The sequence below is a fragment of the Catharus ustulatus genome, chromosome 4 (genome assembly GCF_009819885.2).
Source record: "Catharus ustulatus isolate bCatUst1 chromosome 4, bCatUst1.pri.v2, whole genome shotgun sequence".
Classification (NCBI taxonomy): domain Eukaryota; kingdom Metazoa; phylum Chordata; class Aves; order Passeriformes; family Turdidae; genus Catharus; species Catharus ustulatus.
In genome coordinates, this window is record NC_046224.1 from 10,258,902 (window position 1) to 10,286,537 (window position 27,636).

At 38.0% G+C, this 27,636-nt stretch overlaps 1 protein-coding gene across 5 annotated transcripts in view; it reads left to right on the top strand.

Annotated features, from left to right (window-relative positions):
* Positions 1 to 608: 608 nt before the first annotated feature.
* The window catches only part of CACNA2D1 (calcium voltage-gated channel auxiliary subunit alpha2delta 1), a 368,220-nt gene continuing 341,192 nt past the window's right edge, over positions 609 to 27,636 (top strand). For 3 of the 5 annotated variants that reach the window (XM_033056982.2, XM_033056980.2, XM_033056981.2), the window contains exon 1: positions 609 to 1,216. In XM_033056982.2, coding sequence (XP_032912873.1) covers positions 1,122 to 1,216 — 95 coding nt within the window. In that variant the 5' untranslated portion in view covers positions 609 to 1,121. The remainder of the gene's footprint in view (positions 1,217 to 27,636) is intronic. The other 2 variants (XM_033056984.2, XM_033056983.2) reach the window with 2 other exon arrangements.

Sequence of the window (27,636 nt, forward strand, 5' to 3'; positions counted from 1 at the left end):
AAACAAAACCAACCCAAAGATCGAAAAGAAAATAAAATGTATCACTGAACTTTTAACTGCTTTAACAAATAAGCTAAGAAATATTTCCCTTGATTACATTCTACATTTTTACCGAGAGCGTATAGTTGCCACAGAGACTGGTGTGCGTGAACATGAGCAAACGAAAGGAAGGGAGAGGGAATGCGCCCTCTGAATCAGCAGAGGGATGTGAAATGAGTATCTGGGTTAGCGGGGGTGCAGCCCGAGGGCTCCCGGAGCGCTCCGGGACGCGGCGGGCCCGGGACGCTGCGCAGAGCGGGGGCGGCTCCGCGGGGCTGAGCAGCGCTGCTCCAGCCGGCATTTATAGACACATCCATGGAAAACCTATTTAAATCGCAGCCCAGACTGGTGGCACACGGGCCGTGCGCGGCTGCTGCTGCCGCCGCCGAGAAGGGAGGAGGGGGCTGGAATTAAAATAAGGCACGAAGCGGTTTTAAAAATAGCGTTGGGGGTGCGCGGGGCGGGGCGGGGCGCGGCGCGGCCCCGGGGCGGCCCGGCCGCGAGTTCCTTGTATGGAGCGCGGCCGCCGCAGGCCCGCTCCGTGTATGGAGCCGCCCCCGCCGCTCCCCGGGCTGGCCCCGCTGCCGGCAGGGAGGGCAGGAGCCCGCAGCCATCCAACTCTGTCCCCTGCCTCCCTCCTCTTCTTCAGGAGCCGCCACCCCGCCCGCCTCTCTCCTCCTCTTTCTGCTCTGCAATCAGCGGAATAAATCAGGGAAGGACGCGCGCACACGCGCGCAGAGTGGGATCTGTTACAAAAGTAGCGCTGATGGCGGCGGATCAGATGAAGCTGGAGCTGCTGCTGGAGTAGCAGAGAGTGGAGTATCTCTCGCTCTCTCTCTGTTTCGCCTCTTCCCCCACTCCACCCACAGATCTCCATCGTTCCTCCTCCTCCCCACCCTCGGCCGCGCTCCCGCTTTTCCGCGCATCTCTGGGCTGCGCCTCCTGCGAGGGGGCGGGTGGGGGGAGCGGAGGAGGCTTTAAAGAACCACGGCCCCCCCCGCACCGCCACACACGATAATTGAATTTATTATTATTGCCGTCTCGCCGACTTGGGGAAGGGGGATCGATCTTCGATCAGGAAGATGGCTGCTGGATGGCTGCTGGTCTTTAGCCTGACACTTTTCCAGTCCCTGGTGATGAACCACTCCTCGGAAGGACCCTTCCCCTCGGCCACCACGTAAGTCCCAGCGGGGTCCGGGGCTCCGGGCGGGGGCACGGCCAGGGCGGGGGCGCTTCCCAGGGACAGCGACAATACAAAGGGAAATCAAGTTAGACCGGGCGGAAAGTGACGATCGGGGAAAATTGTAGGTTTTCGGCAGCTTTTGCTTAGACAAGAGTCAGGGCAGCTGAAGGTCCCGCCGGGGCGGTCGCCGGGAGGGGGAAGCTCCGGTGACGGCCGGCGGCGGGACTTTTGAGGTAAAGGCTTCGCCTGGGAATCCCGCTCCCAAATACACCCTGGCAGGTCATCCTTGTGGAGAAGAAAGTTTCGAGTTACACAGAGTCCTCCCCTTCCTCCCACAGAGGTTATTCCAGCCTGGATGGAGCTCCGACCCTGTTTATTAAAAAAACCTGAAAACTTTCGCAATTGTGTTGAAAGGCACGCGGAAGGCGGGTTTCGTTGCCTTTGGCGGCCGGCACGGGGAGCGGGGCAGGCGGGCTTGGCCGGGAGCTCCGAGCCCGAGCCCCGGCTCCTCCAGCCCGGCCGGGCTCGGGCTCCGCGGGCTCGGGGCTGCGCTGGGTGCGCTCCCTGGGTCCCGCCGGACGGGGCTTTCTGTCACCTAAAGCCACACAGCTGAAGGGCTCTTTCCTTCAGCCTTGGCCTTGCGGATCGGTACTTCTCAGAAATACCTTCGCGAGAGCTGAAGGATGCTCGCGGTGCGCGCAGCTCGCCGCCTTGCCTGGCCCTGAGATAGAAATCTTTGAAGCACTGCAGAATTATTAGCATGAAAGTGTTGCCCAGAGCAGTGCAAAGATCAAATAATAATGATACAATAAAAGAAAGGCAAAAGGAAGCCAATACATCATATTGAAGATTCGCCTAGAGATAGGAAAAAAAAAATCCACGGCAAAGCACTGTGTGATCGTGTTTTCTTCCTTTTTCTTCTCTCTCACCTCATTATTTTTGTATTGTTTTTGTTTGGTTGGTTTTTTTTGAAGCACTTACCTTAGTCCCCGAATCTGGGTTAAAGCTACCAGTAGGTAACTTTTAAGTGGATGACTCACTTTAATGCATTTTACATAAGAAAAACAGTGCTAATGGTAGTCTTTCCTTACTGTTTAGCACTGGGTAGAATTTATTGATGTCGTTCATCCTGGGCAGAAGGATGCGTTGCAGTAATTACCAGCAATGCATTTTCACCAATTAATACTGCTGGTAGGTTGTTATAATTGGATTCAGTTCTGAGTATCGGTTTCATTATGAAAGACTCAAAAGGATGCTCGCACTGTTGAATGAAAGGAATACAAAGATAAGTGTAGAATAACCACTTAGCATCTTCTAAGTTGAGTAAATAAAGTATTTCATTGTAGGAAAAATTACCTTTTAAAACATGCTCGTGTTGCAGGTTATAAAGATGTGCCATGTAGAAGCAAGTGTAGCAAAATACAAACCCAGGGCTTTTTAACTCATTGTTTTCTTCTGTTTGAGCTCTTGTATTTACAGTTTAATGAGCTCTGATATTTACAGTTTCTCACTGAACTGATAAGGTTATCATACACAACTAATTACAATTTATCTTCTATGTGGATTTTTCTCGATTTAAAAGATGAAGAAAAATGGTACCCAGTGAAATTAAAATAATAAAACAGGAATATATATAATTTCAAATACAAGTCCAGATCACTTTTTAACATAAGAATATATTATATTCTTTTAAAACTGGTTTTGTCTCCCATCTATTTTTGCTAATTTCCTTCTGAATTTGCCTTTATTGACAATCATGATTAAAAGAAATTGACAACAGTGAAACATATAACTTTAATTATAACTATACCTATGATAAAATAATTCAGAATATGATGTTTGTCATCAACATTTCCACATTCTGCACAATCTACTTGCTGTTGTCTCTCTGTTTTCCCATTGTTATTCCACTGAAAGATTGCAGAAACAATCTATGGCGACTGTGTATCCTTCATAGTAGTGTTTCCCCTTTGAAATGGAATCAAAGTGCAAGCAAGGCTTAGTTTGTTTAGAAGGCAGTACACAACAGGTTGATGCAGGGAGAGCTGCTTAGCAAAAAGTAATGATGTAACAGGTGAAGGAGAACACAATTTTTCTATTCTTTTTTAAGACTTGACAGCAGTGTTTCATTTCTTACTAAAAATTACAAGTGGGGAAGAACAAAGAGAAGTGACGCAAATGCTCTTTTAATGTAAAAGATATTATATATAAAGAATATTAAAAATAGGAATTAAAAATATGTGAGAGGAGAATAAAGGAAAGAAAGGATATGAATAATTGAAGAACTGGAGCTTTGCTGATATTATGTGCTTAGCTATCTACTTTTCCCCCATCATTTTCAGTCTCTTTTTTCTCTTAGTGAAAAAGTTGGTCTGAGGAAGCAGGATTTCCCAGCTGTTGTGTGAAAAATGTTCATATTCTGGGCTATAGAGTGTATGATTTCTTCAACAACTCATTATTGTACAATCACTTCTCCTTCAGTCATCAGTTTCTTCTGCATTAATAAATATTTTAACATGTGCTTTTGCTAAAACATTCAGAAGTCCCTATCACCAGTATAGTAATATAGAAGCATGTTGTATTCTTAGCATAAAATGCTGAAGGTTTATGTTTGATAGAATCTCAGTAATTTGATTAATTTTAATTTTCTGATATGGCAAAAAGGCCCTGATATGTTTACACAGCAAAATATAGAGAATTTCAGGTGCAGGTTTGTGTTGTATGAAATGGTAGCTTAAATTTTTCATTGCAAATCTGAGCAGGTGGTATTGCATTCCTTGCTTCCAGTGTTGAAATACTTCACTGCAAATATTGAAGACTGTCCTTTAATAAACTATTTAAGTATAGTAGTAATTGTGTCTTGATCTGAGCTATAAGGCTTTGCTGATTGATGCATATTGCATTCCATTTAAATGTATCATTTTAATTGTGTCATGTTAGGGATCTGTTTGCTGGTAAAAGATACCATGTTCTTACTTTTAACACAGCAACTCCAAGTCCTTCAATTTCACTTGCAACACAGCAAATATGTTGCACTCAGATGAGAATATTGTATACAGTATATATTCCTAGCACTACAACCACACTACTGCTATCACAGTATGCAAAGCACTTCCTTTTTGTAGCCATATATATTTATTTATCATTCACATCTGCACATGCTTCACAAAGACATACTAAAAAATATACAATACTTGTATGTTGCCTGGTAATGGTAGCAGAGGACTCAGTTTGTTTCTGTTCTTTTCTTTGTACTGCATCAAGACAGATAGTCTTGAGTTTAAGTATGTCTTGTAATTCCTAAATATCCTTTTGGCACAGCATGTGTTGATATTGTTACTGATAGTGAGTAATGTACTACATAAAGATACACATTCTCTTTTATGATAATAAACCTGTTTGTACCGATTTAAAAAAACCCAAACTAAGCATATTTTAATTTTTATAAACCTACAGATGAAGCCCTTCAAAATCAATGGGACTGTTTCTGTAGTTATTATATCATTGTGGCTTTTCTTTTTATCCCTTCTCTAATTTTCCTCTGCCACTCCTTTTCTCTCTTTCCGTTATCTTTTAACATTTTTCCTCCTCAGTCACTTGTTCTGTATGTATGTATTGCATTAAATATTATATTCAAGACAGATCTGCCACTTGCATAAATTGTGTAAAACATTGGTGGATAAAAATAATATAAAGATAAAAATAGTATGTATGTGAGCATATATCTATATGTATGTAGACAGGACATTTTTAGAAAAGAAATTGTGTATTCCCACTTTTTACTTGCATGAATCATCTTTACTGTTTTGGTGTCATTAGGACAACTCAGGGAAGTCTATATGAGTCATATGAATTAGGGCTTGCACAACTGGGACATTCATATTTTTGGCTTCTGCACATGGACTTAACAAGTGTACATCCTGCTGAGAGTGTGGCTGGGCTTGGTCTCAGCATCACCTTCTGTATGGCACCAGTGACCAAAGGTAGATAGATGACATTTATGATGTTTTGTTTTCATCTGTTTCTACAGTCAGACTTAGGGATTTTGATACCTCTCATATGCATAAAATCCCATTTATAGCTTAAAGTCTGTGACAGAAGAATGCCAGTTTAGCTGCTGATGTTAATTAGAAAAGACTGCTGTATTAATGGATAATAAAATATCAGGCTCTTTCTCACTGGAAAATTGGTTTTTTTCTCAACCTATTTAAAAATATTCACAATTAGAAAAAAAATAAAGTACTCAAGTGTGCCTTCATATCAGTGAATTGGAGAGAGAGCCAAAAGATGAAATCTACTTAGAATCCGGGAAGTGCAATATCACCTCTTAGTGTTTTCTCAGCAGCACACATCTAAATGCTGAACATTATGCAAGATGCTTAAACCCACTGATACTTTAAAGAGTCTTGTTCCAATCCATTCTTCTAGTGGAAACATACTTAGAATAAGTGTGAAACAGCTTGTTGATTGCTGGTGTTTATTGGTGGTGTTTTTTTGATTGTGTGGTGGGTTTTATTTTTGTTTTGTTTTTCATTTTTTTTTAATTTCCCTGTAAGTGTGGTGATAATAAATGCAAATTATTTGGATCCAAAAAGCATTTTTCTGTTTTACATATTTTATGATGTAAATTGTGAATGGGCAATTTCTTTGTTTGTTTCCCTCCCAGGTATTTATGCTGGAGCCTCAGAAATAACACATTCTATAGATTTACATTTTATTAAGTATGAAAATTCAGCTGAAAACATCAAAATAGATGCTAATCATAAAAGATGAAATTTCATTGAAATAAATCAGCATTGTAGAGGTTCTTGCCATCTTTCATTTTGCAGTGATGCTATTTTCAGAACTGCATTGCTCATACCCTGCAAAATGATTTTATCCAAGAATTCAGCTGCTAGAAAGAGAGCTGGGGCTTGGCAGCACATTAGCCTGAAATGTATTCATTGTTAAATAGAAGGCCTGTTGTACAGAACTTAAAAATATTTATCTAGCAGAACATTTTAAATTGATGGAAGCATGGTCAAATTTTTACTGCTTTAATGTTCTGTAACAAAGAAAGAGCCCAGACTCAGGTTACCCCACTGGCAGCGGACACGGTTGTGCCTTGATCCTCTCCTGCCTTCTGCGAGAATCCATATGCAAGGTAGTGTTATCTTCTAGACCTATATCTAACTTAAACCTCTGTGAGATAGGGATTGCAGTTTAGAAGCATTTTAGTAGAGAAAAATGACTCATTCTCTCTGTTGCTGACCATAGTAGAAGTAGAATTGAGCCCCAGAGTGTTTTGTGCTTCTTTGCAGCAGTTCCTGGGTTTTTGATTCCCTATGCTCGAGCTGCATGTTGTGTTTAGAGTGTTCATAAAGACCTTTGTGGCAAAAGCTGATCTTTTCAATGGCAGAAAATGTTGTTTTCTAGTGCCTGGTTAACAAATTTTCGTAAATAGAAGAAAAAAAAATACCAGAAAATAAAATTACTGGAACATAGCTACAATTTGGTAAAGCCAGGCGCCATAATTAATTTATGTCTTTTACAAATGCATCAAATTTCTTGATAGCGAGAATGACAACTCAGTGTCCTTAGTGTTCTGGTAAAAAAAAACAACACGGCTAGGACCCCTAATATGTACAGAAAATAAGAAGTACAAAACAAGAACTGCATTTGTGCCCCAGCCCTGGGCAGCGCCTGCGTGTTCTTAGATCGCTCTTAGCCCATTCCTACATCAGCTTTTTCATTCCCTCTACAACTGCTGCAAGACAGGTATCAATGAATACTGAAATGATTTGCATTTTAGATTACAGCTCTGATTTCTCTCTCTTGCAGAATCTATTAAAGAGCCTGATCCCACTCAACTTTCCTCAAACATGCATAGGGCAATCCTCTGTTCTGTAGGATCAGACCAAGAGCCGAGTTTTGCATCAGTTGTGCCATTGCCTACTGTAGCAAATTGGTCATTGCTTTTAGGGGGACTTACTAGTCTTCTTTCCCTCCTGATTTCCCATAGTAAGGAGAACTGGTTGGAATATTGTTTGCGGAATGATTTTTCTGTTAGGCAGTACCGTGTAACGCACACAGTAGTGCTGCAGGGGCGGCTGACATTTAAGGTGAAAATACATAACACTGATAGTGAAATTACTGTCAACTGCACTTCTACTTCAGTAATGTTCATGGATTGTATATTCTCAATTTAGGGCCAGACTGTGCTGCTTGTACCCTGGAATGAAAAAGTCCAATGGACACTCTCAGAAAAATCTGTGCAAGAGGGAAGATTTTCAAAATACACTTCAGCACTTTTTAATAGCTAAAATTAATGGCGTGTGCCTACATCTCTTCAGCTCAAGAGGGATTTTTCTTTTCCTTCTCCACTGCTTTCCAAAATATTTTTGACCTCTTCTGCTTCTAAGCAAACTCTGTTTCACACCTTCCTTCCTTTCCTCCTTCCTTCCAGACTCAGTACATTTTTGGGGTGAAATGCAAAATAGACTCTCTTTCACAGCCACTCGGTGGCAAGATATGGCTCACTGTTTCAGAATGTTACACAAATGATAGCAAGGAGAGGACCATGGTTTTTACTTATGTCTGTCCTTACAACACCTTTCTCTGCATACCAACAGCAAACTGATGGCAAAGAGTGAATTTCTGTTCCTTGTATAATTTTTGTCCTATTTATTTACAAAGTTTCTAACAAGTTTATGAAAATGATTGACATTATTTTGCATCAACAAATCAGCAAGCTTTTGCAGTTAATTACAGTAATTCAAAATCAGACTTTTTTTTTTTTTAATCTGAGGCAGGCCTGAAATAACCATAGAATGTGAATGTGAAGTTGTAATATTGCTGACTACTATAAAAAGTGATCTATTGGATTTTCACCCTCTTTAAATTGCATTCTTACTCCCTCTCATTTGAGAGTTGGGTAGGATAAGAACTGAAGTCTGATTTTGTAACAGATATTATACATAGTGGTCTAAGAATTTTCCTTTTTGTGAATTTTCCTTTGTTTCTCTAGGGCCGTGAATGTTCATCCAGAAATACAGAACGAAAATGAGGTGTTTTTAAAATGTGTCCTATTGATCATATGAAATAAGATTAATTTTTGCACAGCCTTTATTAGATGCAACATGGAACTTTATATCAGATCAGTGGTCCCTTTTTCAGCATTAAATGCTTCAGTTGAAATCTGTGAGCAAAGTCTCTCAAATTTATTCATTACAATAAAATCTGATTCACTTTTGACCCAATTTGAGAAATAAGTAAGAACATAAATGACTTACTGAGTCCACAGTCTAGTTTTTGTGGCAACCAGATGATAAATTATGTGGAGTTTTTTTAAAAAGAGAAAAGCTAGACTTGATTAATCCAAACAATATTTGAACTGAAATGCTTCAATTTTCCTTGGGCAGGTTCCCACTAGACTGGTCTAGAAGCTTCAAATGTTCCCCAGTGATATCTCTCCCACCCTTATTTCCCTTATTTTTACTCAGATTTTTATTGTATTTTGATAGCATGGACTAAATAAGGTAGTAAATAAAAATAAAGTTACAAAAGATCTATGGCTAAGGGTGGTGGCAATACTAGAACCTAAATGAAGTCATGCCACTGTTCCAAATTGTCACTATTAATACCGTGCTGCATTTTTCTTTATACACTAAGGTACTCTTAAGCAAACTGGTAAAAAGGAAGTTTTCTTCATTCTTGAAATGAGCAGAAATTTGCCACACTATCTATATCTTGACTCTTGATTAGAAATTCCAACCTTTTCCATAGGAGGGAACTGAGTCACGGGAGCTGTTCTGTCGAAGATTGCTGAATTGAAACATTTTGCAGTCTGAAATGGATGAATTGTGTTATCAACACTGCAGGAAGGAGAAGAGTAATGAAAAAGAGATGACAGGAAGTATGAATTACAAAATTAGGGTTCTTATTTTTCTTTCCTTGAGTCTTACAGGTCACACATGTAGATCTAATGTCCCATAAGACCAGTAAAAATGTTGAGGGATAAGTACCACAGTCCACTAAAAGTCAACTTTTAATTAATGATATTCTGATGTAGACTAGTGTTGTGAAAAATGATTTATTTTGCAAATGGCTAAATGAAGCCTCACAGTAATAATTTTCCCCTGTAGTATATTTGGTAGAAGTCTTGTGAATCCTAAATACAGCTCTATACTGGGAGGCAATGCTTGTTACTTGGGGAATTCTCTGCCCTTAAAACTCAGTTTTGTGAGTTGAATCCAGAAATGTGGTGGTTTCTCATGTGGGTGTTAATGCAGAAGTTCCATTTGTGGGTGTTTTTTTTTGTTTTTTTTTTTTTTTTCAGTATATGGCAGTTTTCTTGCAGTTGGTTTAAGTAGAATAAAATATAATACATAATATATTATTCATTGGTAAGGAGGTATTTTCTGCAGAGCTTATTGAACATCTATTTTTCTGTTAGCCTCACTTATAATTTTATTATTTTTATATATGGGTGTAACGAATTCTTTAGATTGTTTTCAAAGTGAATGGTCAAAGTGAAGAATAATCTGTGTAGGGATAGAAACTAAGTGTATTGAGCAATGAATCTTCTTTCACCCTCATCTTTCACCCTCATCTTCTGTTGAAGGAATCCTGTGTTAGATTGGTTATCTGCGTGTGTGTTTCTTAATATAGGAAGTATTTATTGATCTGAGACTTTTCTTAGAAATTAATTCAGTGGCACCAATTTTGGAAAAAAAAGGGAAAAAGAGAGGCAGCAGGCTCTGTAATTTATTTAATCACAAATATTCTTATTTTTTTCCTATGATGTACATCCTGAATTGTGTGTATCATGGCTGATCTTTTTATCATTAAATACCTCACCTTATTTCTCAAATTTTGTACCTTAGATTTCAATATTAATTTCTCTCAGTAAAGTAGGAAACTTCAGTATCTTACCATTTAGTCAGGCAAGGGTTTATTGTCAAGATTAATTTGTTAGTTAATGCCTCTAAAGCCTTCTGTAGCTGAAAAGTGTTGTTAGGCTGTTAAACCTAATTTATTAAGATGTGTGTTTGCGATATTCCCACTTTACCTCAGAAACTTGCATGACCAATCCTTTCCTGGCTGGATGATACTTCTGGTTTGCCTAGTTCTCAAAGTAGTTTTTAATAGAATCTTTGTAGAAAAGTTACCATCATATCTGCTTCTTTTGGTAACTTGTGATCTGGAGACTGGAAGAAGTCAATCCCCACGATCTGTACTTCTTGGATGTACACAGATTGCCAAACATAAGCTTAACAGCATTTTTAGAAACTAACAGGAGTCAGCAAAAATCTGCAGACAGTATGGTGAAGAGAAGCCAGTGTGTGACTCATGCCTACAGCGCGCTCACTGCACTCCTTTGCCAGTCATGCCAATTCCTTTTCCACTGTGGAAAGCACTGGGAGCTGTGGATCCCGGGATTTTATGAAATTTGTGCTGTGACTATTTCCTACTTGAAAAAGAGACAATATTAGATACAATACTAGGCAAGGCTTGTGACATGAGCTCATTAAAGTGATCTGTTGCTTCTTTCACAGCACGGGCTACTGCTGGTTTTATTCCATTTCTAAAGTGGGAATGACACCCAAATTGTCATCCTGCTTGAATCAATGTGTTTAATAAAGCAAAGGTGTCCTTTTTCCCCTAAGAAAGATGGTAAGAAAAGTACATATTTTTTTCTGTTTACAGACTAGTAGCAGTAAGATGATCATCAGCAATCACTAATTACCTGACAATCACCAAGACTCTTAAGATTACTGTTACTCAGGAGTAACATAGTTTTCAATGCAATTATTTTTGTTTGCTACAGACAATAGTGTAGTTCTTACAATTTTTTTTGTTATTTTGTTATTTGCTAAGTTTTTTTGCCTTATCATCTTGATTAGAGTTTTTTTAATCTGTTGTGAACATATTTTATATTATGTGGTAGGTGTATACGCTGGGAGAGAATCACTGATATGTGCAGAAACATATCTTAAGGAGATTTCACTGTAATATACACATGGGGAGAAGGTTTGTGGTAATTGAAGACAGAATCTGGTCTCTTTTGACTGATTAGAAATACATGAGGGATCTGTGCGTGACTAAGAATATGTCTAGGATATACTCTAAAAATGTCTTTGGAAATGGTTGGGCACCCAATTTCATCCTTCTTTCCACCAGTGTAATTTCAGCATAATGGATATCAGTCCTGTATCATTAAAATCCTGAGTGCAAGGATGAATCCACATAAAATAATTTCTGATTAAACACATACAGGTTTCATTGCAACAGAATGAGTCATCACTGTCAAGGCCTGATTGTGAAAATTACATAAAATAAAATGTAATACATGATTGTATTAGGCTTTGCAGAGGGGGAATAATAAGATATCCCAAGGAAACCATGTGTGATATCAGATGTGGTAATTTGTCTTCCTTTTAAGTGATAAGCTCTGACACCACTTCATTGTCTGTGCCCCACTGAGCAAGTGTCCATGTAAAAAAGAAATTCTTAAAGTGCTGGAAGGCACTGAAAAATGTTACCCCAGATTAGGAAGAAACATGATTTTATTAAATAGAAATGTGGAATTGTAAGGAAGAAATACTTTGCTTTTCAAAGTACTGCAACATCTAGTAATATGCAGGTTTACTCTAAGTGGCTTTTTTATAGTTCTGTTTTTGGTTTTGTTTTTTTCTTCTTAAGCAATTAGTTCTAAAACTTATTTGGGAATGATAGGACTGATAGAAGTAATTCAACTTAACCCCTCATTACGCAAAACTGAGTAATAATTAATCTTTGTGGATAAAGTCTTGATTTTTTGAGTAATTAGAATTAAAATCAGCAAGAAATTTGCAAACTTGTGAAGCTGGATTTGGTCTGAAAGATGATGTTTTATGGGGATACAAGGTGAAATTCTGGTATGACAGTAGAAGCACTTGGCCAGTGTCTTAACTTCTATATACATTCTTGTATAGATACACTCTCCCAGTCTAAAAAATTAGGATTAAAAGCACCCATCACTTCATTGCATGGATGATGAGAGTTTTGGTTAACAAATGACCATAAAGAGTATTGAAGTGGATGTATGGAGCAATAATTTGCTTGCAGGTACTTTGCTGATAGCATTTTTTCCCTTTCACAAGTCTATATATTGATAGAATAAAGTACTTTTATGGCCTGCAAGGTAGTCTTGGACAAACACGCTCAGTTATTGTTGTAGGTATCTATGCTTCTACAAACATTTTATGTATTCATTAATGATGCTTTCAGTGTTGCAAATACAGGTTAAACATTGATGATTGAATATTTTGTTCCACACATCTCGTTAACTGGGGCTCTATATTGTTTTAGTGAATTAGTTACTCAACAATTGTCCCATTAGTCTCTGTGGGAATAATGTGTTTATAGAATAAATGATGACTAATATTTAAAAAATCCTTTAGAAAAACATTTTTAAAAACTTAAAAGTTTTCTAGTTATAAAGCTTAAACACTTGAAAACTAGGAATAGCAAGATAAGAAACTGCTGTAAGCCTGTTTTTTTCCCTTAAAATATCTTCATTGTGATCCTTCACAATGTCTTCAGTTATAAAACCTACTGTATTTTTTTTTCTTCTGGAAACACATTTCATTGAGAATATCACTCAAAATGCAGTCCCACTATAAGACTGATGGATTTTGTAGATAACTTTGGTAAAGCTGCAAAGGACATACCTTGTCTTTCATAATGTAAAACTAGTAGTAGTTGCCACTACATGGAGAGAGTGTAGAAACATCCATTTTTGGGAACTGGAACTAAACTATTAGCCAAAGCTATTCTCTGAACCCTGAAGCTATGATAAAGATATCCTGTTCAGAGAGATATCTTGAGATGCTTGGATTTTCTTGTATCGCTAGGACCTTGTCTCACTGCTGGTTGCTGCCATGATTTTTGTGCTTCAGTAATTGCTGAAACCTCTCACCGGTCAGGAATTGTTTTCTAGCTGGAATTTCCCCTGAAAATTAACAAACAGTAAATATCAGCAATACACCAGAGACATACTTGCTGTTCTAGTTACCTACATGGTTGAAAAATAATAAAATTTCTTCTGTGTTTAGCTCTGTATTTAAACTATGCGATGCTTTTTTGAGCAACCATATCCAAATTTAGCAAATTTCAGTACTTCACATGTAAGATTTCTTGTGTACCAGGTCCAGTTTTCCTACAATGATACTAAGGGATGTGTGTTTGGATAGAACTTACTCAAGACTTTCTTAATGGCCAAAAAAGTTAACCTGCAAACCAGGGTTGTCTGCAATATCACTCAAAGACTGCTTAAAATAAAGCAGTTCTTCATTACTTATAATGAAACTTTTCTACAATGTCTGCAAAGTAATAAATTAAACAATATTTTTCCCTTAAAAAAAACCTCCAAAAAACCAAACAAAAACCAAAGAGTAAAACCCTACAAAAAACCCCTCAAAAATTGCAGTATTTTAAATGTGTTTTACTCCAAAGTTCTTAAACAAATATTTGTTAGGCAAATCTAGGCTGCATGAAGTACACAGTTTTGTCTGTTGCTGTGAAATAGTGTTTCTAATTCAACAGTAATTTAGATAGATTCAGTTTGTGGTTTGTTACTATGTGATTTGACACAGGCACACACTCTCCATGCAGCATTTCTTTCACCTGGGAAAATTGGATAATGAACTAATGAAGGCTTTCTTGGCTGATAATGCTGTCTGTTTTCAGAGCGTAGCAATTACACAATCTTTTTAGCACTCAATGTCTATCTAAACAAAATCAATGCAAAAATAAGGGCTATTTACAGTGAAGTATCATTATTTTATATTGTTTGGGTAGTTCTCTGAGAGTCTGAAATGATATTGAAATGATACAGTAAAAAAAAAAAAAAAAATTCTCAGGAGCTTTAAAGCCAGCAATCTAAAGGCCACCTGATTTTCCTCTCAGCTCAAGTAATTCACTAGTACTTGTCTGCCTCTGTGCAAATGCAATACTTATCATTGCTGCTTACCTTTTCTTTCTAGAAGAAAAGCTCAATTCTATGCATCTCAAATCCAGACTTGATTTGAATTTACATGGTTTCAAAGTTGTAAATTGGACTGGATTGAAGCTTCCAGACTGTTTATTTACAATAATACAAGAGTTTTGTGGTCAGATTTTTTCTTACCCAGTTTTCTCCTTCATCAGTGAATTCTTCAAAGGGATATAGAGAATTGCTTGTACAATTGTTTGTAATATGCTGTGTAAGTGCTGATTTTTGCTGTTACATATCAAAGCAGAATAAAGGCCTGAATCCTTATTTCTGTTAAAATTATGAAGGCATATTCAGGCTATCAGCTGCTTCACAGGCTTTAGCTTGCAAGTTAAGGTAAGGAAAATTCAGATTAAATATAAAAAATGCTTTTACATTATAACTAAGTATCTTGTGGGTCCATTCTGTAGAAGTTGTCCTGGTACTTCTGAAATGTTAAGCTTCTAAATTTGTACTGAAGAGAAATATGAAAGAGCAGAAGCTCTGTCTTCTGTATTAATTGAGGGCTGGACAGTACTTTCTCCTTTTCCCAACTTTTTTATTTTCAACTGGTGTATTTTTAAAATGGAAAAAAAACCTAAAAACCTTTTCATTTTTAAATTCACTTAAAAGGTATAAGTTCACTTAAAAAGGTAAAATGGAATGGTGTCATAATATGAGATGAAATAAAATTTCTACTCTAGTCTTTCAGATTTTTTTATCAAGTATTGAATTAGCTACTTGCTCTGAAGAAAGTATTATAAAATAACACTGATAAACATATTCCCTGGAAACATGTCAGGTCAGTTTGGACAGGGCTCTGTGCAACCTGATCTACTTAAAAATGTCCCTGCCCATTCCAGGGAGTTGGATTAGATGACCTTTGAAAGTTCCCTGTGACCCAGACTCTTCTAGAACTCTATCTGTTTTTACATTATTTCTGAATTCTTCTTATAGTAGAGGAGTTGTGGATTATTTTAAAGGCTTCTATAGATGTTATCTTTGTTGCTGATCTACTCCAGACAAGCACAGTGATGTTGACTGGCTTTCACTTTTGTCTTAGGTAACACTTTTTAATCATATTAAACTTGACCTTTTCCATTCTCATGCCATGGAACAAAATAATACTAAAGCTCCATGGAAATGGTATGGAACCCTTGTTTTCTGAGTGGTGGTAAAAATATTTCAAAAATTCATGGAAATTACGTACAGAATATAATCTGTTGCATAATTTTTTTAACTATCTCTGGTGCATTTATGGATCTATGGCTGAATCTGTTGTGTACAATTCAGTTTGACACATCTGAATGGAATGTGTCAGGCTAGGTACTGAGTTTTCCTGAGTACACCTCTCAAACAGCAGCACTGTACACATCATGTATGTGTGTCTCTGTTCTTACTAACCCAATGCTTGAAACCTCCAAACAAAAGGAACAGTCCCTGTATCACTACGGATTCTGTGAGAGAAACTTATGAGAATGAGGCAGAGATCCTTAGACAGAAGGTTTTTTCAGGGAAACAGGGTTTTCTCTAATAATACCTGTAGGGGAATAGGTAATGGCAGGGACAATATTATGTGTACTAATGTGTATGCATCTCTACCATTATGCAAGACAGCCAAATCGTTCTATTTTATTTTTTTTTCCCTCCTCTGTATTCACTGCAATTATCAATATAGGAGAGACATGGCTTAGTACCCAGGAGAATGGCATAATCTCATAGATGACCCCATTAGTGACAGGGAGGAAAGAGCAATAAATATTTACCCAGTATTTGCTCCAATGTTCTTACTGCTTTGTAAATGTACGTTGTCACCCTTAAGGACTTCATAAAACTTCCTACATCTCTCTCTTACCATTGTTATGCTGGAGTTGTTTTTGCATGTGAATATTTCTGAACAGTCAGGCCATGCAACATACAGGAGGAAAATACTTGTAGGACTGGGCACAGCTAATTTTTTAAAGGAGCTACATTATTTTCTAAAGTGCATCTTGTATGAACCCATTTTGTCTTCAGACTGTGATCAGTGGAAGAGACTTAAATTTTTGTACCTCACTTTCAATGAAATGTTGATAGCTGTTCAGCCTCACATCCTATGTATGACTACAGTGAGATCCCTGGGTTTGGGTGGGAACAGCATGTGATATGTTGTAACATTTTTTGCTGTATTTCTCTCTGCTGGCAATGTTATTGAGAGTATACAGCAGTATCATACTTCTCCATTATGAAGTATGAGATAACTAGTAGAATATTCTTAACTGTGGAATTACAAAAGATTAAATATTAATCTGCGTGACCTCCAAGGAAAAAAGCAAAAAAGCACAAAGAAAAGTTTCTCAAAAATATAAACTGCACTTCAAACCTAAATTTATGAAGTCCTTTTATAAGCAGTTAATGACTGTGTGACCTTAGATATATGGCATGGTTATCTCTGCCTCTGCTAATTGCCTGCACCACACCACCATCTATGTCATTGCCACTCTGCACCAAGCCAGGCACCCTGACGTGCCCTTGCTCTGAATTCTGTTTTTCCCCAAGTACTGAATCATTTAATCTTCTGTCTTTTAAATTACTGAGGAAATGCATGGATGTAGATGGCACAAAATGCATGTTGATACCAGCAAAACCATAATTTTTACTCTATAGAGTTTGAAAATGTTCCTGTGACATTAAGGTACACAGAACTACTGTACGTGTGTGGTTGTACACAGATTTCCTTTGTGAGTCTTTAGCTCTTTATTGAGCTGAATGCAAGTTCATTGTCTTCCATGTGTTTTTATTTATATTCATTTGCTTCTCGCCTCTGTGTAAATAAAGTTAATACCTACATAAAAATTAGTTATATGCACTTAGCAGATAAGTGTTACTACTGACAAGTGGTTTAAACTACTACTAGTGATAGGTATTTCTGCAATTGCTTCCCATGCTGTGTGTCCAAACTGAAACATCCATATTTAGAAGTATTTAACATTTTTCATGAGGATTGAGCATATTCTCACACTCATACATACACCCACATCATTAATTTTTAACAAATAAGTATAGATTTCATCTGCTATTGATGGGAAAAAAAAAGCTTTTCCATTTATTTTCTGGAAAAATAGTAGGTACTGAAGCATAAATTAAGCTTGGCCAGCAATAGATATAGTTTATTGAACACTGGGGAATACTTAAAGGCCATTTGGCTTCTTTTTTCTGAAAAATAATGCAGGCTGAATCAGATATTTTTTAAAAGGTTGCCTGTATTGTTATGAGTCAGGGAAGGTGATGTTTAATTTCTTTGTTTAGGAATTGCCATGTAGCATTTTGAAAGACATATATGTGTTAAAATAGCATAACTTTCTCTACTTCCCAGCAATGCTATTTCTTTATCCCTAATCTATATAAACCCAAATATTTCTGGGAGATCAAAAATTTGAAAGGAGTGGTGCATCTCAGATGGAGGAAGGTAACATCCATGTGTTGAAAGCAAGTTCCTGCTACAGCTGGAAGGATGCTTTTCCATTTATAATGCAGTACTGTTACTCTGCTAAAACAAAGAAAGGGATCTGAAGCCTTTACAATAGAATTGTTTTATTAATTGGTTGCATAGTGTTATTTAAAGAAACCTGATTTTTCTTCTGTTATATTCACATATATTCACCTATGATTCATCAATTTAGAAAGAAGTGCAGTCAGATTAGCTGAGGAAGAGCATCCTGGATTCAGGCAGATGCCAATCAAAACTGGAAAGCCCATTGCCAGTGCCATTGCTAAGCACAGGGGTGGATACTTGCTGGAGTTCACTCTGGAATGCAAATGCTGCTGCAAAGGCCTCAGGCTTTTGGCTAAGGAGCAGCAGGGAAAGGGATCCACCTGAGGAGCCCAGGTTTGACACAGTTGGACTGCATCCAGCCTGGAGTATCACTGTGCCTTCCTGCAGAAGCTGGGAGTTGCTGATAACTAATGAGGTCTGTTCCCTGTTCAGAGTGCTTGCTGACAGCATGTCACAGAGCAGCAGTGTAATATAAATAATAAGATCTTGCTCTGTTTTCTTTATTGCTCTTTGTTTCTTATATTTTTAGCTGCATGCTGTAAGAGATGGGTCTCTGGATTGCTTGCTCTGGTGCACACACTTTCTTTTTTGCTGGCTGTCTCTCTCTGTCTCTTGACAGGTGTAAGGAGGATCCTAAATATAGAAGCCACCCGTCAGTTGGCTTCAGCAATCAGCAAGCACTGCTTTAGTATTTCTCTTAACCAGCTAAGCTCCAGAAGGGTGGTTCTTTTAAACAGTTATCAATTTATTCCACTGCAAGCTTTCTTTAAAATTATGAAAAAACCTGATTATCCTACAGCGCTAAGAATTGTATTAGCCATCATGTTTCAGAAATGGTAATTGTCAAGAAAGGCTCTTGCAATGGAAAGGAGAAAAGAATGCTTTTTGAAGAATTCCCTTGTTTTAGCAGTTTAGTTAATGGTTCAGTATCTCATTGGGGAAAATACTGAGATTAGGTATAAGTACAGTCTCCAGTTTTTAGATGAGCACACTTTCAGACATAAGCAGCTGCACACCTTCCTGTGATTTTTTCCTTATGAGAAGGAACTTTAATGCGAATGTACTGATTAGATTTACTTTGCTATACCAAGAAATAAAGCATGTGGTGAGAAATGGAGGTGTCCTAGTACTGAATATTTATAGTGCTCACTAAAAGTATTTTTAACACAGAGTTAAAAAGTATTTTTAACACAAAGAGATTTTTTTCTTTATGTTAATTTCTTTATCCTGTGGTTGAGTTCAGCACAGAAATACTGATTCTCAAAAATTAACTGGCCAAATTTAATGTATTACCCCTGCAAAAAGTTCTAAGTAAAATATTTTGGGAAAAAAAAGAGCTGCAACACTGCATTAAAGACAACTTAAACATTTTCTGTTAGTTTGTAGGCAGGCGTCTTAAATTCTTTCTCTTCCTTGTGACCAGTTGTCATTAATATTCATAGAAATTGTTCACAAGCCTACAGGAGATACTAATTCAGTATCTAATTGTGACAAGTGAATAGCATGTGATGAAGACCCTTTTTGATACTGATGTGCTTTGATTTTTTATGTTTAATGATTGTGGTACACTTCTATTATTTAATACAATTCTAATTTTCTAGTGTATTAAGCATTGTGTTAAACATGGGCACAAGAGAAGTCAGTGCCTTTATGTAGCTCAGAAAGGCAGTAGTACTTTTTTGTGGTAGTTGTAGTGGTTACATGTGGTCTGTCTGGTTGTGAAAATTCTGTAGCAAAATATAGCATGTGTTTGTTATGCTTATGTAAGTTTTTATTTTTGGCAACCAGTGCTCCCTGTACCCAGCCATGAGAAACAACCTGCTTCTCTAATTCTTTTTTTACTGTTCTATAAATTGGTATAGTTTATTGGAAGCTTCTGCCATGTCTGGGACATCTGCTTTGGTGGTTGGTGGGGCATGATTCAAACCCCAGAAAGAACTGAGAGGGCTGCTAGGTGAAATAGCAGGACTGGCCCTGAGAAAAAGAAAAATGGTTTAAGATAGAACATGTTTCCAATAAAAAGATTCTTTTTCAGATTTGGCACAAGGGATTCTGGGATAAGTCTAACTCTCCTAGTAGAGGTAGTCTCAAGCTTTATACCTGAAAATCCAAACTGCATCTAAAGCCCCTTCTGGGTGGAAGATCTTTTACATTTCACACATCAGAATTTGAACCCACTGAAGCCTAGTAGTTTTGCTTATGAGCTTTAGTTTTTGCATTTAAGAAAAACTGATTATTCTTCAGTCTGAACTCATGTAATCTGACTGTGACTTCTCAAAGGAGCAAACCAGAGTTGCCATAAGCTGCTCCTCAGCTACCAGAGCTGTTAGAGTTCTAGCTGTAACCAGCAGTTACACATGTAGTCAAACATGTCTTTGCTCTGGTGTGAGCCACCAGGTTGGAAGGCAGAACTGCTTCTTTAAAAATCTTTGTACATCTGATACGTAGAAGTTAATCTCTCCTCAGATTTCCAAATTTATTTTTCACTGTAGCACTATGGTTTTTTTTAGCTAGAAGTTTATTCTCTCCTCAGTCCTCCAAATTTATTTTCACTGTAGGATGATGGTTTTTTTTAGCTTGCTAGAGACCTGGCTAGATTCTTTCTGCCTTTGGCACATCATTTAATGAATACAGTGAGAAGAACTTTTCTGCTGAATTTTATCTTTCCAGCCTGGTGTTTACTAGACAGAAAAGGTGGTAGTCTCCTCTCATGAGCATTGTCACAACATGCAGGATTGTGTTGTGGCTGTATGTCTACATGATTCTTCTTTGCCCTTTATCCAGGGCAGAATCCACATACACTACTTTCACCTTTGTATTGTTATACTCTAGATACATTTTATAAATAGAATAAAAGATTGAGCTGAATGATTTTACCGTTAACCCCCAGAACATTAAATCAGGACCATATCAGAATTATGTGAAAGAAAATTCCATTTTGTACTGTATATCACAAAAAGCAAACAAAAAAAATGCTTGTTCAGGAAAACTCAAACTAAAACAGCTTCTAGCAAAAAATAAGGGGGGAAAAAAACCAAATCAAACAACAAACCATTTATTTTGTATGAGTTAGGAAATTGTCTTTCTAATAAAAACCCCTTTTTATCTATCTGTCTGTCTGCCTATCTATCTATCTATCTATCTATCTATCTATCTATCTATCTATCTATCTATCTTTTGATATTTGTATCCATATGTCTATTTACTGGGATGAAGTTGGGGATAAGAAACAATGCCTATAACTGGATTAAGGATCTAAGAGGGTTACAAAGAGGATGTAAGGGTACTTTGTGAGCAGAATGACTAAGATTGTTGATAAAAATAGACCAACTGGTCGTGTTACATGCCTGGTAATATGCTGCTTGAAGTGCAAATATATGGAAGAAAAAAAATCACTGGCATTCGTAGCATTAGGTAGGGACGGTTTGCTGTGCTGATAGTGACACGAATATGTTTGTCAAAATGAAGAGAGGAGGAACTCTAGAAGCAGAGTGGATAATCTATTATGCTGAGCTAGTTTCTGAAGTGAATTCATTTTTGTATAGACATTTTGGGTACAAGGAATGTTTTCCCTCCCTTTCCCTCCTCTGTGCTGGTGATTAGAACCTGGCCAGAGCAGTCAGGGGGATTATGCAGAAGCCTCAGGCTTTTTCAGAGAGCAGAGTTAAAGACTGGAAGTGTAAATCTTGACAAAAGCACAGTCAGTTATGAAGGAGCCCTTCACTGTTTTCAAAACAGAACTGTGACTAACAGCTAACTGTATAAACAATGGAGATCTTGTATCTTATGTGATACATGAGAATTATCCTCCCAAGCTACATGGCAGTTCCTTAAGCAAACAAAGTGTTTGCTTTTCAAAGGGCTGGGTAGCTTTAAAAAGGTTTTCTCTACTCTCATTTAATAGTACTTGTATTACTAGAATTTACATTTAAGCAATTTCACACCTTCAAACTGGGGGAAAATCACGTATTTCATTTGTTAGCATGAAAGTAATATATGTGCTCATTGCTGAATTTTAGTCACTCCTTTTAAAGGTAATGGTGAACAAAATCATCCTCTTGAGAGGTGGTGTTCCCATACTTTTAGCACAGCAGTATTTTGGGCTTGTATCCCATAAAACTTCATGGCAAGAGTTCCATGGAAGAGGCCAAATTCAGTGCTGCCAAAGTAAAAGGTTCAGAAAACAGATGGGCTGGATGGCAGTTTTAAGAAGCAAGGGAGAACTGTGATCCTCATGTCTGAGTGCAAACCTACGCTGTGGCAATTACATAGTATCATTTTTTCTGTAATTCCTGGTTTAGGATGTACAGGCTCTCAGAACCTGTAGGTCAGACATATGCCTCCCATTTTCCTTTCCTTCAGGAAAAAAAAAGATTTTTTAAAACTCATCTAAATGTTTTTCTTTGCATTGAAGATTGAGACTAGTTTAGCTGTTAGGAACATTGCTCTTTGGTGAAAAAACCCTACCCTAGATCTCTCTGAGACCTCCCTTTATTCTTTTTTGTAAAGCTACCATTAATACATAATTTTTTTTTCCATTCCAGGCTAAAACTCAGACATCTCTTCTAAGAAAATTAAAGAGTTGTTACTTCAAGAAAACAGGTCTTACAAATTGAAATTGCAATCTCTATTAAGAGAAAGCAGCAAATAAGTGTATGCATGTAATATAATTATGTGTGCTTTTAAAAAAAATAATATAAATCCAGAGTCTTCAGTATTTAACTGCAAATTTATTTAGAACGTTTATCTCAATCCTATGACAATGATGTACACATGCACAGCATTTTTCACTGGAGGATGGTCAGAGGACAGGACCTACCCAAGTGTCCCTGAGAGTGGCAAAGAGTGGCTGGCTACAGCTCTGCCATGCTGCTCTCAGGTGCTGGACATCCACTGCTGATCCAACAGCTGCACCACTGTGTCAGTGGGTTAGGCTGCAAAAGGCAGAGCAAGTCTGCTATAGGTTCACAGCTTTCTCCTGTGAGTACTCATTCATATAGGCCATCTCAAATGCAGTGTAAGCTATGTTCTCCCCAGCAAAACTTTACAGGAAGAACTACCCTGACTGTTTTTCAGAGAAGACTGAACCAGAAATGCAGGCACCAGTTGTAATTGGCACCTGTGTGCCTCTGTCCTGGGGAAACTACTCAGTGCAGTGTGTGGTGCTAAACTGAAGTTTCAATATCAGCACAGCTGTAAACCCATCAGCTACAGACAGAAATGCAGAACAACTGAAATAAATACATGTGTATAAACCTTTTGGAGCCTGGTTCCATCAGGGAAAGGAAATTGAGAGCCACACAGGGAAGTACTCTTAGTCCTGAACAACCACTCACCTTAAACCATTGATGGCCTTTATACTTATTGCCTTGTTTGCAAACTTCTCTGACCACAGCATCCCATTTCCAGTTCAAGAATTAATCCCTTGGTGGCTGAAGCACAGGAGTGACAAATCCTCAAGTAGCATGATCTTCTTAAGAGAAGCGTGCATATGGCAGAGTTGTGTCTCTGCAGTGCTTAGTGGGGCACTTACAGAGACTTCCACCTGTGGCTGGTCTAAACACATCTGGTTTTATTACATACCTTGTAACTCTAGGGATAGGATGAAGAGGATTGAAGGGACATTTGCTGGGAGAGCTACCACCTGGCAGTGCAACAGCTTGAGTATCCCAGGTTTGCAATTAGTCTTTCTAAGGAGGGGTTTGTAAGATCTTATAAATAAATTGTGTTTAAACTAATCTTGGGTTGTTTGATTAAGGAATTTAATCTAGATTTCTGAAATTGCTAAGAACTTAATGATAAAAATATAAGTACATAAGTTCTGTAATTGAACCATTTAGATGCTTTTTTTCAGATTAAGAAGTCAGATTCTTAAAGCTAATCACACAGTAGCACAAATGCTTCATATATATGTCCTTGGTGGAAGATTTGTTTGTCCATAAGTCATGATGTTGCAGCAGGCAACAGACAGTAAATGTATTTCTTCCAGGCTTACAGGCCATGTGAGGACTGCCTGGAAGTGCAGCCCTGGCACTCCAGAGCTGTGTAGCTCTCAAAGGACAGCTGAAAAAGGGTGGCAAGACAGCACAGCTTTGTGTTCACTGCACTTTATGTGTTAGCTTTTGGTGTTGCGCATTCAACTTCTGAAAGAGGTGTCAAAGATTTTTCTATTCCTAGTTGCAGCAAGAGCCCCAAAGAGGATCTCTTCTGGAGCTGCTGATACAGTGTGTGGCTTAGGGTGACATGCCAAAACGTAGCACTTCATAAACAGTCACCACGTTTTTAATGGTTTTCATCAGGAGATATTTGCTGCTTGTCAAAGTGTCAGTCTGACATCTGGAAGGACTGAAATGCACACTGAGAACAGCAGCACGGGCAGGGCTTCGTCAGCTGTTTCCATCCATGCTTTCTAGCATTGACAAAAGTATTAATTTTAGTGGCCCCCAGTCTCACTATAATTCTTAAGTCTTTCAAGAGTGAAGTGTCAGTTCTGGACATGGTGCAAGTGGTGTTGATGTTGCTGGAGAGCAATCTCAGGGCAGCTGAGAGTCAACTGCAGTGTGTGATGTGCACGTGGCCACCTCTGAAGGATGGCTGCAGGCATTCCTAAATACTTGCTGGAGGTGTCACCAGCTGTCTCCCTTGATCTTTTCTGTCCTTTGTAATGTGCTTTGTCAGCTCTTGTAGATGTGAGCTAACTACAGCCAGCCAGACCATGACTACTTCTGCAGTTCTTTTGCTGTTCCTCTCGCTGCTGCTCCCTTCTCTGCACAAGGAACATAAAACAGTGCAGGGGTGAGAGGGGATGAACCTTGGCTGCATCCTCAGTGCATTTGTTATGCAACTTAGCCAGTGAAGGGAGCGGGAAGATGAGATTCATCCCTGAACCAGCATGTGACGTACAAAGTTGAATTTCACAGCAACTGCTCTCGCCCAGTTCTGACATTGAGCATCGTGACAAAAAAGTCATGCACTTCTTTTGTGCTGTAAGGACATATTTGTTCTAACTCTGCAAGAAAGGAGTAATGACAACTGCCTGAATCTACAGAGATCCAAGTGCTTCCTCTGTAGTCTTAGACTGGAACTTGGTTTCCTTGAGTCTCTCTTCTGAACTACAAAGACTAAAAGTATAGGGATGCTAAATTAATTTCAGATTAAGATTTTCACCAAGATTTCACAAAGATTTTAAAGTAGTGGGCACTAATGAAATGTTTCATGGACTACTGCCTGTATATATATAAAATTTGTCTTCTTCGTTTCCATTATAATCAATATTAAAGAACTCAAAATAAAATATATTTATATGACACAAACTTTCCTTAGTATTGGGGAGAATTAGTCTCAATGTGATTCGGGTGTTACTAAACATAGATTCCCGTACAAACTGCCACTTTTTCTCTGAAATCTCTCCTTGTCTTTCAGCAGCTGGAAAGATTGAGCACCTTTTCTCCACAGATAAATAAAAGTGAGAAGAAGTACTCTGTTCCATTTACACTGGAAGGCAGTTGATCATAAAGCTAGTGTTCTGCTACCTAGTTCTGGATTTATTCACTCTCAGCTTGTCATCTTGCTCAGGCATGCAGTGGTCCTGGTAATTCTTCTTGGACTATGCTGTTGCTGCTAAATTCATGACAGCTCCTCGTGGATCAAGACTGATAGGTGACTGTGGAGTCCAGCCAAGAGAATGAGACCTTTTTTAAACAAAATACTGTAAATATAATGAGATCAGTGTTAAACTGTTAAGGAAGCAACTCATCTGATCTGCTTGCAGTTTGAGCCTGGATCTAGTAATTAATTTACATATAAAAAAATTTCTTTTGGAAATAAAATCCAATACAAAAAACTTGCCAGGAGCTTTGTCAAACTAAAATCTCACCTCAGTCTGAACAGATCAATAGACTCAATGAAGACTTAACCATTACACAGAAGCCTTCAGATTTTTTGTAGTACAGAATTCAAGCAGGTTTTTTATATGAATGTGCTGCCATAGTAAAGACTATAAAAAATAATATTTCTTGAATGAGTGATCCATAAATGGAACTCAGCTTTTTTGTTTGTTTAAGATACGTCTTCTTTTTCTGAATTTATAAACTTATCCGAAGGGGCACATTTATCACACAGATTTTACTAATCAGTAAGAGTTTAAACAGTGTAGATTATAGCTGCACGTGTCTGACAGTTGTGTCTGAAAAGACTGTACAGAAGAATTTTCAACAAGTGGAGAAAAGAGGGAAAGTAAAGGCAGGAGATGGCATGTTATCGCAGCAGTCAAGGAATTCAAAAGGATTCAGATTCCATACTTGGAAAATGCCAGATAATGGTAAAATAGTATTAACAAACACCCTCAAAAAGGGGCTACAGCAGCAAAACTTCAAAACTCTTGGTCAAACAGAATCCTGAGAAACTAAACACAGATTTGAACTCTTTTGATTTTAATGTATATCTTTAAGACTGTGGGTTAATAGGAAAGATGATTACTCAGTTTTCATCAGCAGCCGTGTCCCCAGCCTCAGAACATTTGAACTTCATTATCCCCGAGCAGTTGTCAAGCTGTCACCTTTGCATACCCCGAGGAAGCATAAGCAGAGTGTTAGTAAGACTAAGTGTGCAGGTCCAGACAGTGGATATTTCAGAGTTCTGAAGGGACAGCCTCTGAACCTGTGGAAGTGATTTTTAGGGTTTAACCCCAGCCAGCAGCTGAGTTTCACACTGCCCCTTGCTGGGGTGGGGAAGAGAATCTGAGGAGTAAAAGTAAGGAAACCCATGGGTTGAGATAATTTATTGGGGAAAGCAAAAGCTGAGCACACGAGCAAAGCAAAACAAGGAATTAATTCTCCACTTTCCATGGGCAAGCAGGTGTTCAGCCATCCCCAGGAAAGCAGGGCTCCATCATGTTCAGCGGTCACTTGGCAAAACAAATGTTAAATGCTGTGCAAGAACTACTCAGTAAGAAATAAAATATCCCTGTGTTATCAACACTGTTTCCAGCTTGAACCCAAACCACAGCCCCCTACCAACTACTATGAAACCACCCAAACCCAGCACAATTTAAGTCAGAAGAAATACTTGATATTTTAAGGGAAGGGGAAAAACATTTAAAAAAAAAAACCCAAACAAAAATATTAGAACAGAGGCTGACCTAGGAAGATACCAAATCATTGCTCTGTTCTGGGAGAAATATATAAAGAGTGTCAGAAGTTATTGCAGAATATTTCAATTGGCATTGTGGAAGTAACAAGAAATCCTGTTAAGACAAATATTTTGAATTGAATTTAGTAATTTTTAGCAAAAGAAAATGGAAGAATGAATTGATATGAAGATGCATAATAAAAGTCTAAAATCATCCATTTAAACAGCATTTAGGTACTGTGAACATTCAGACTGTACCAAAAGAACAAAGCTGACCTTGCTGCACAGTGTCTTGGAAAGTCTAAAAATATCTGTGCAGTGTTCTCATTGTTGATTAATTAAAAAGAATCATTTTGAGAGAAGAAGATGGAAGAATGTATAAAATTGTTCAGGAGAAGAGCTGTTTGGAAACTACTGACAGGCAAAAAAGGAGGCCACTGAGAGGAGGATAAGAAGTCACATTACAGGAAAAAAACATTGTCTCAGAAAGAAAGAAAAAGTCTCAGAAATGAAACAAAGCATTCAGGTAAACACGTGTGCATTTCCCAAAGTGCCTCTGGGCTTCTGTGTTTGAGGTCAGACTTTGTAAAAGTCACCATTCAGCCAGTTTGGAAATCAGTGCATTTCACCATGTTTTGCATACATGTGCAGAATAATTACACTCTTAGAAAAGTCTTGATCATAAAACATGCAAATACAGGACATTAAATGTAGACTTGTAGCCATATTTTATAGTGCATTTGATTTCTCTCTGCA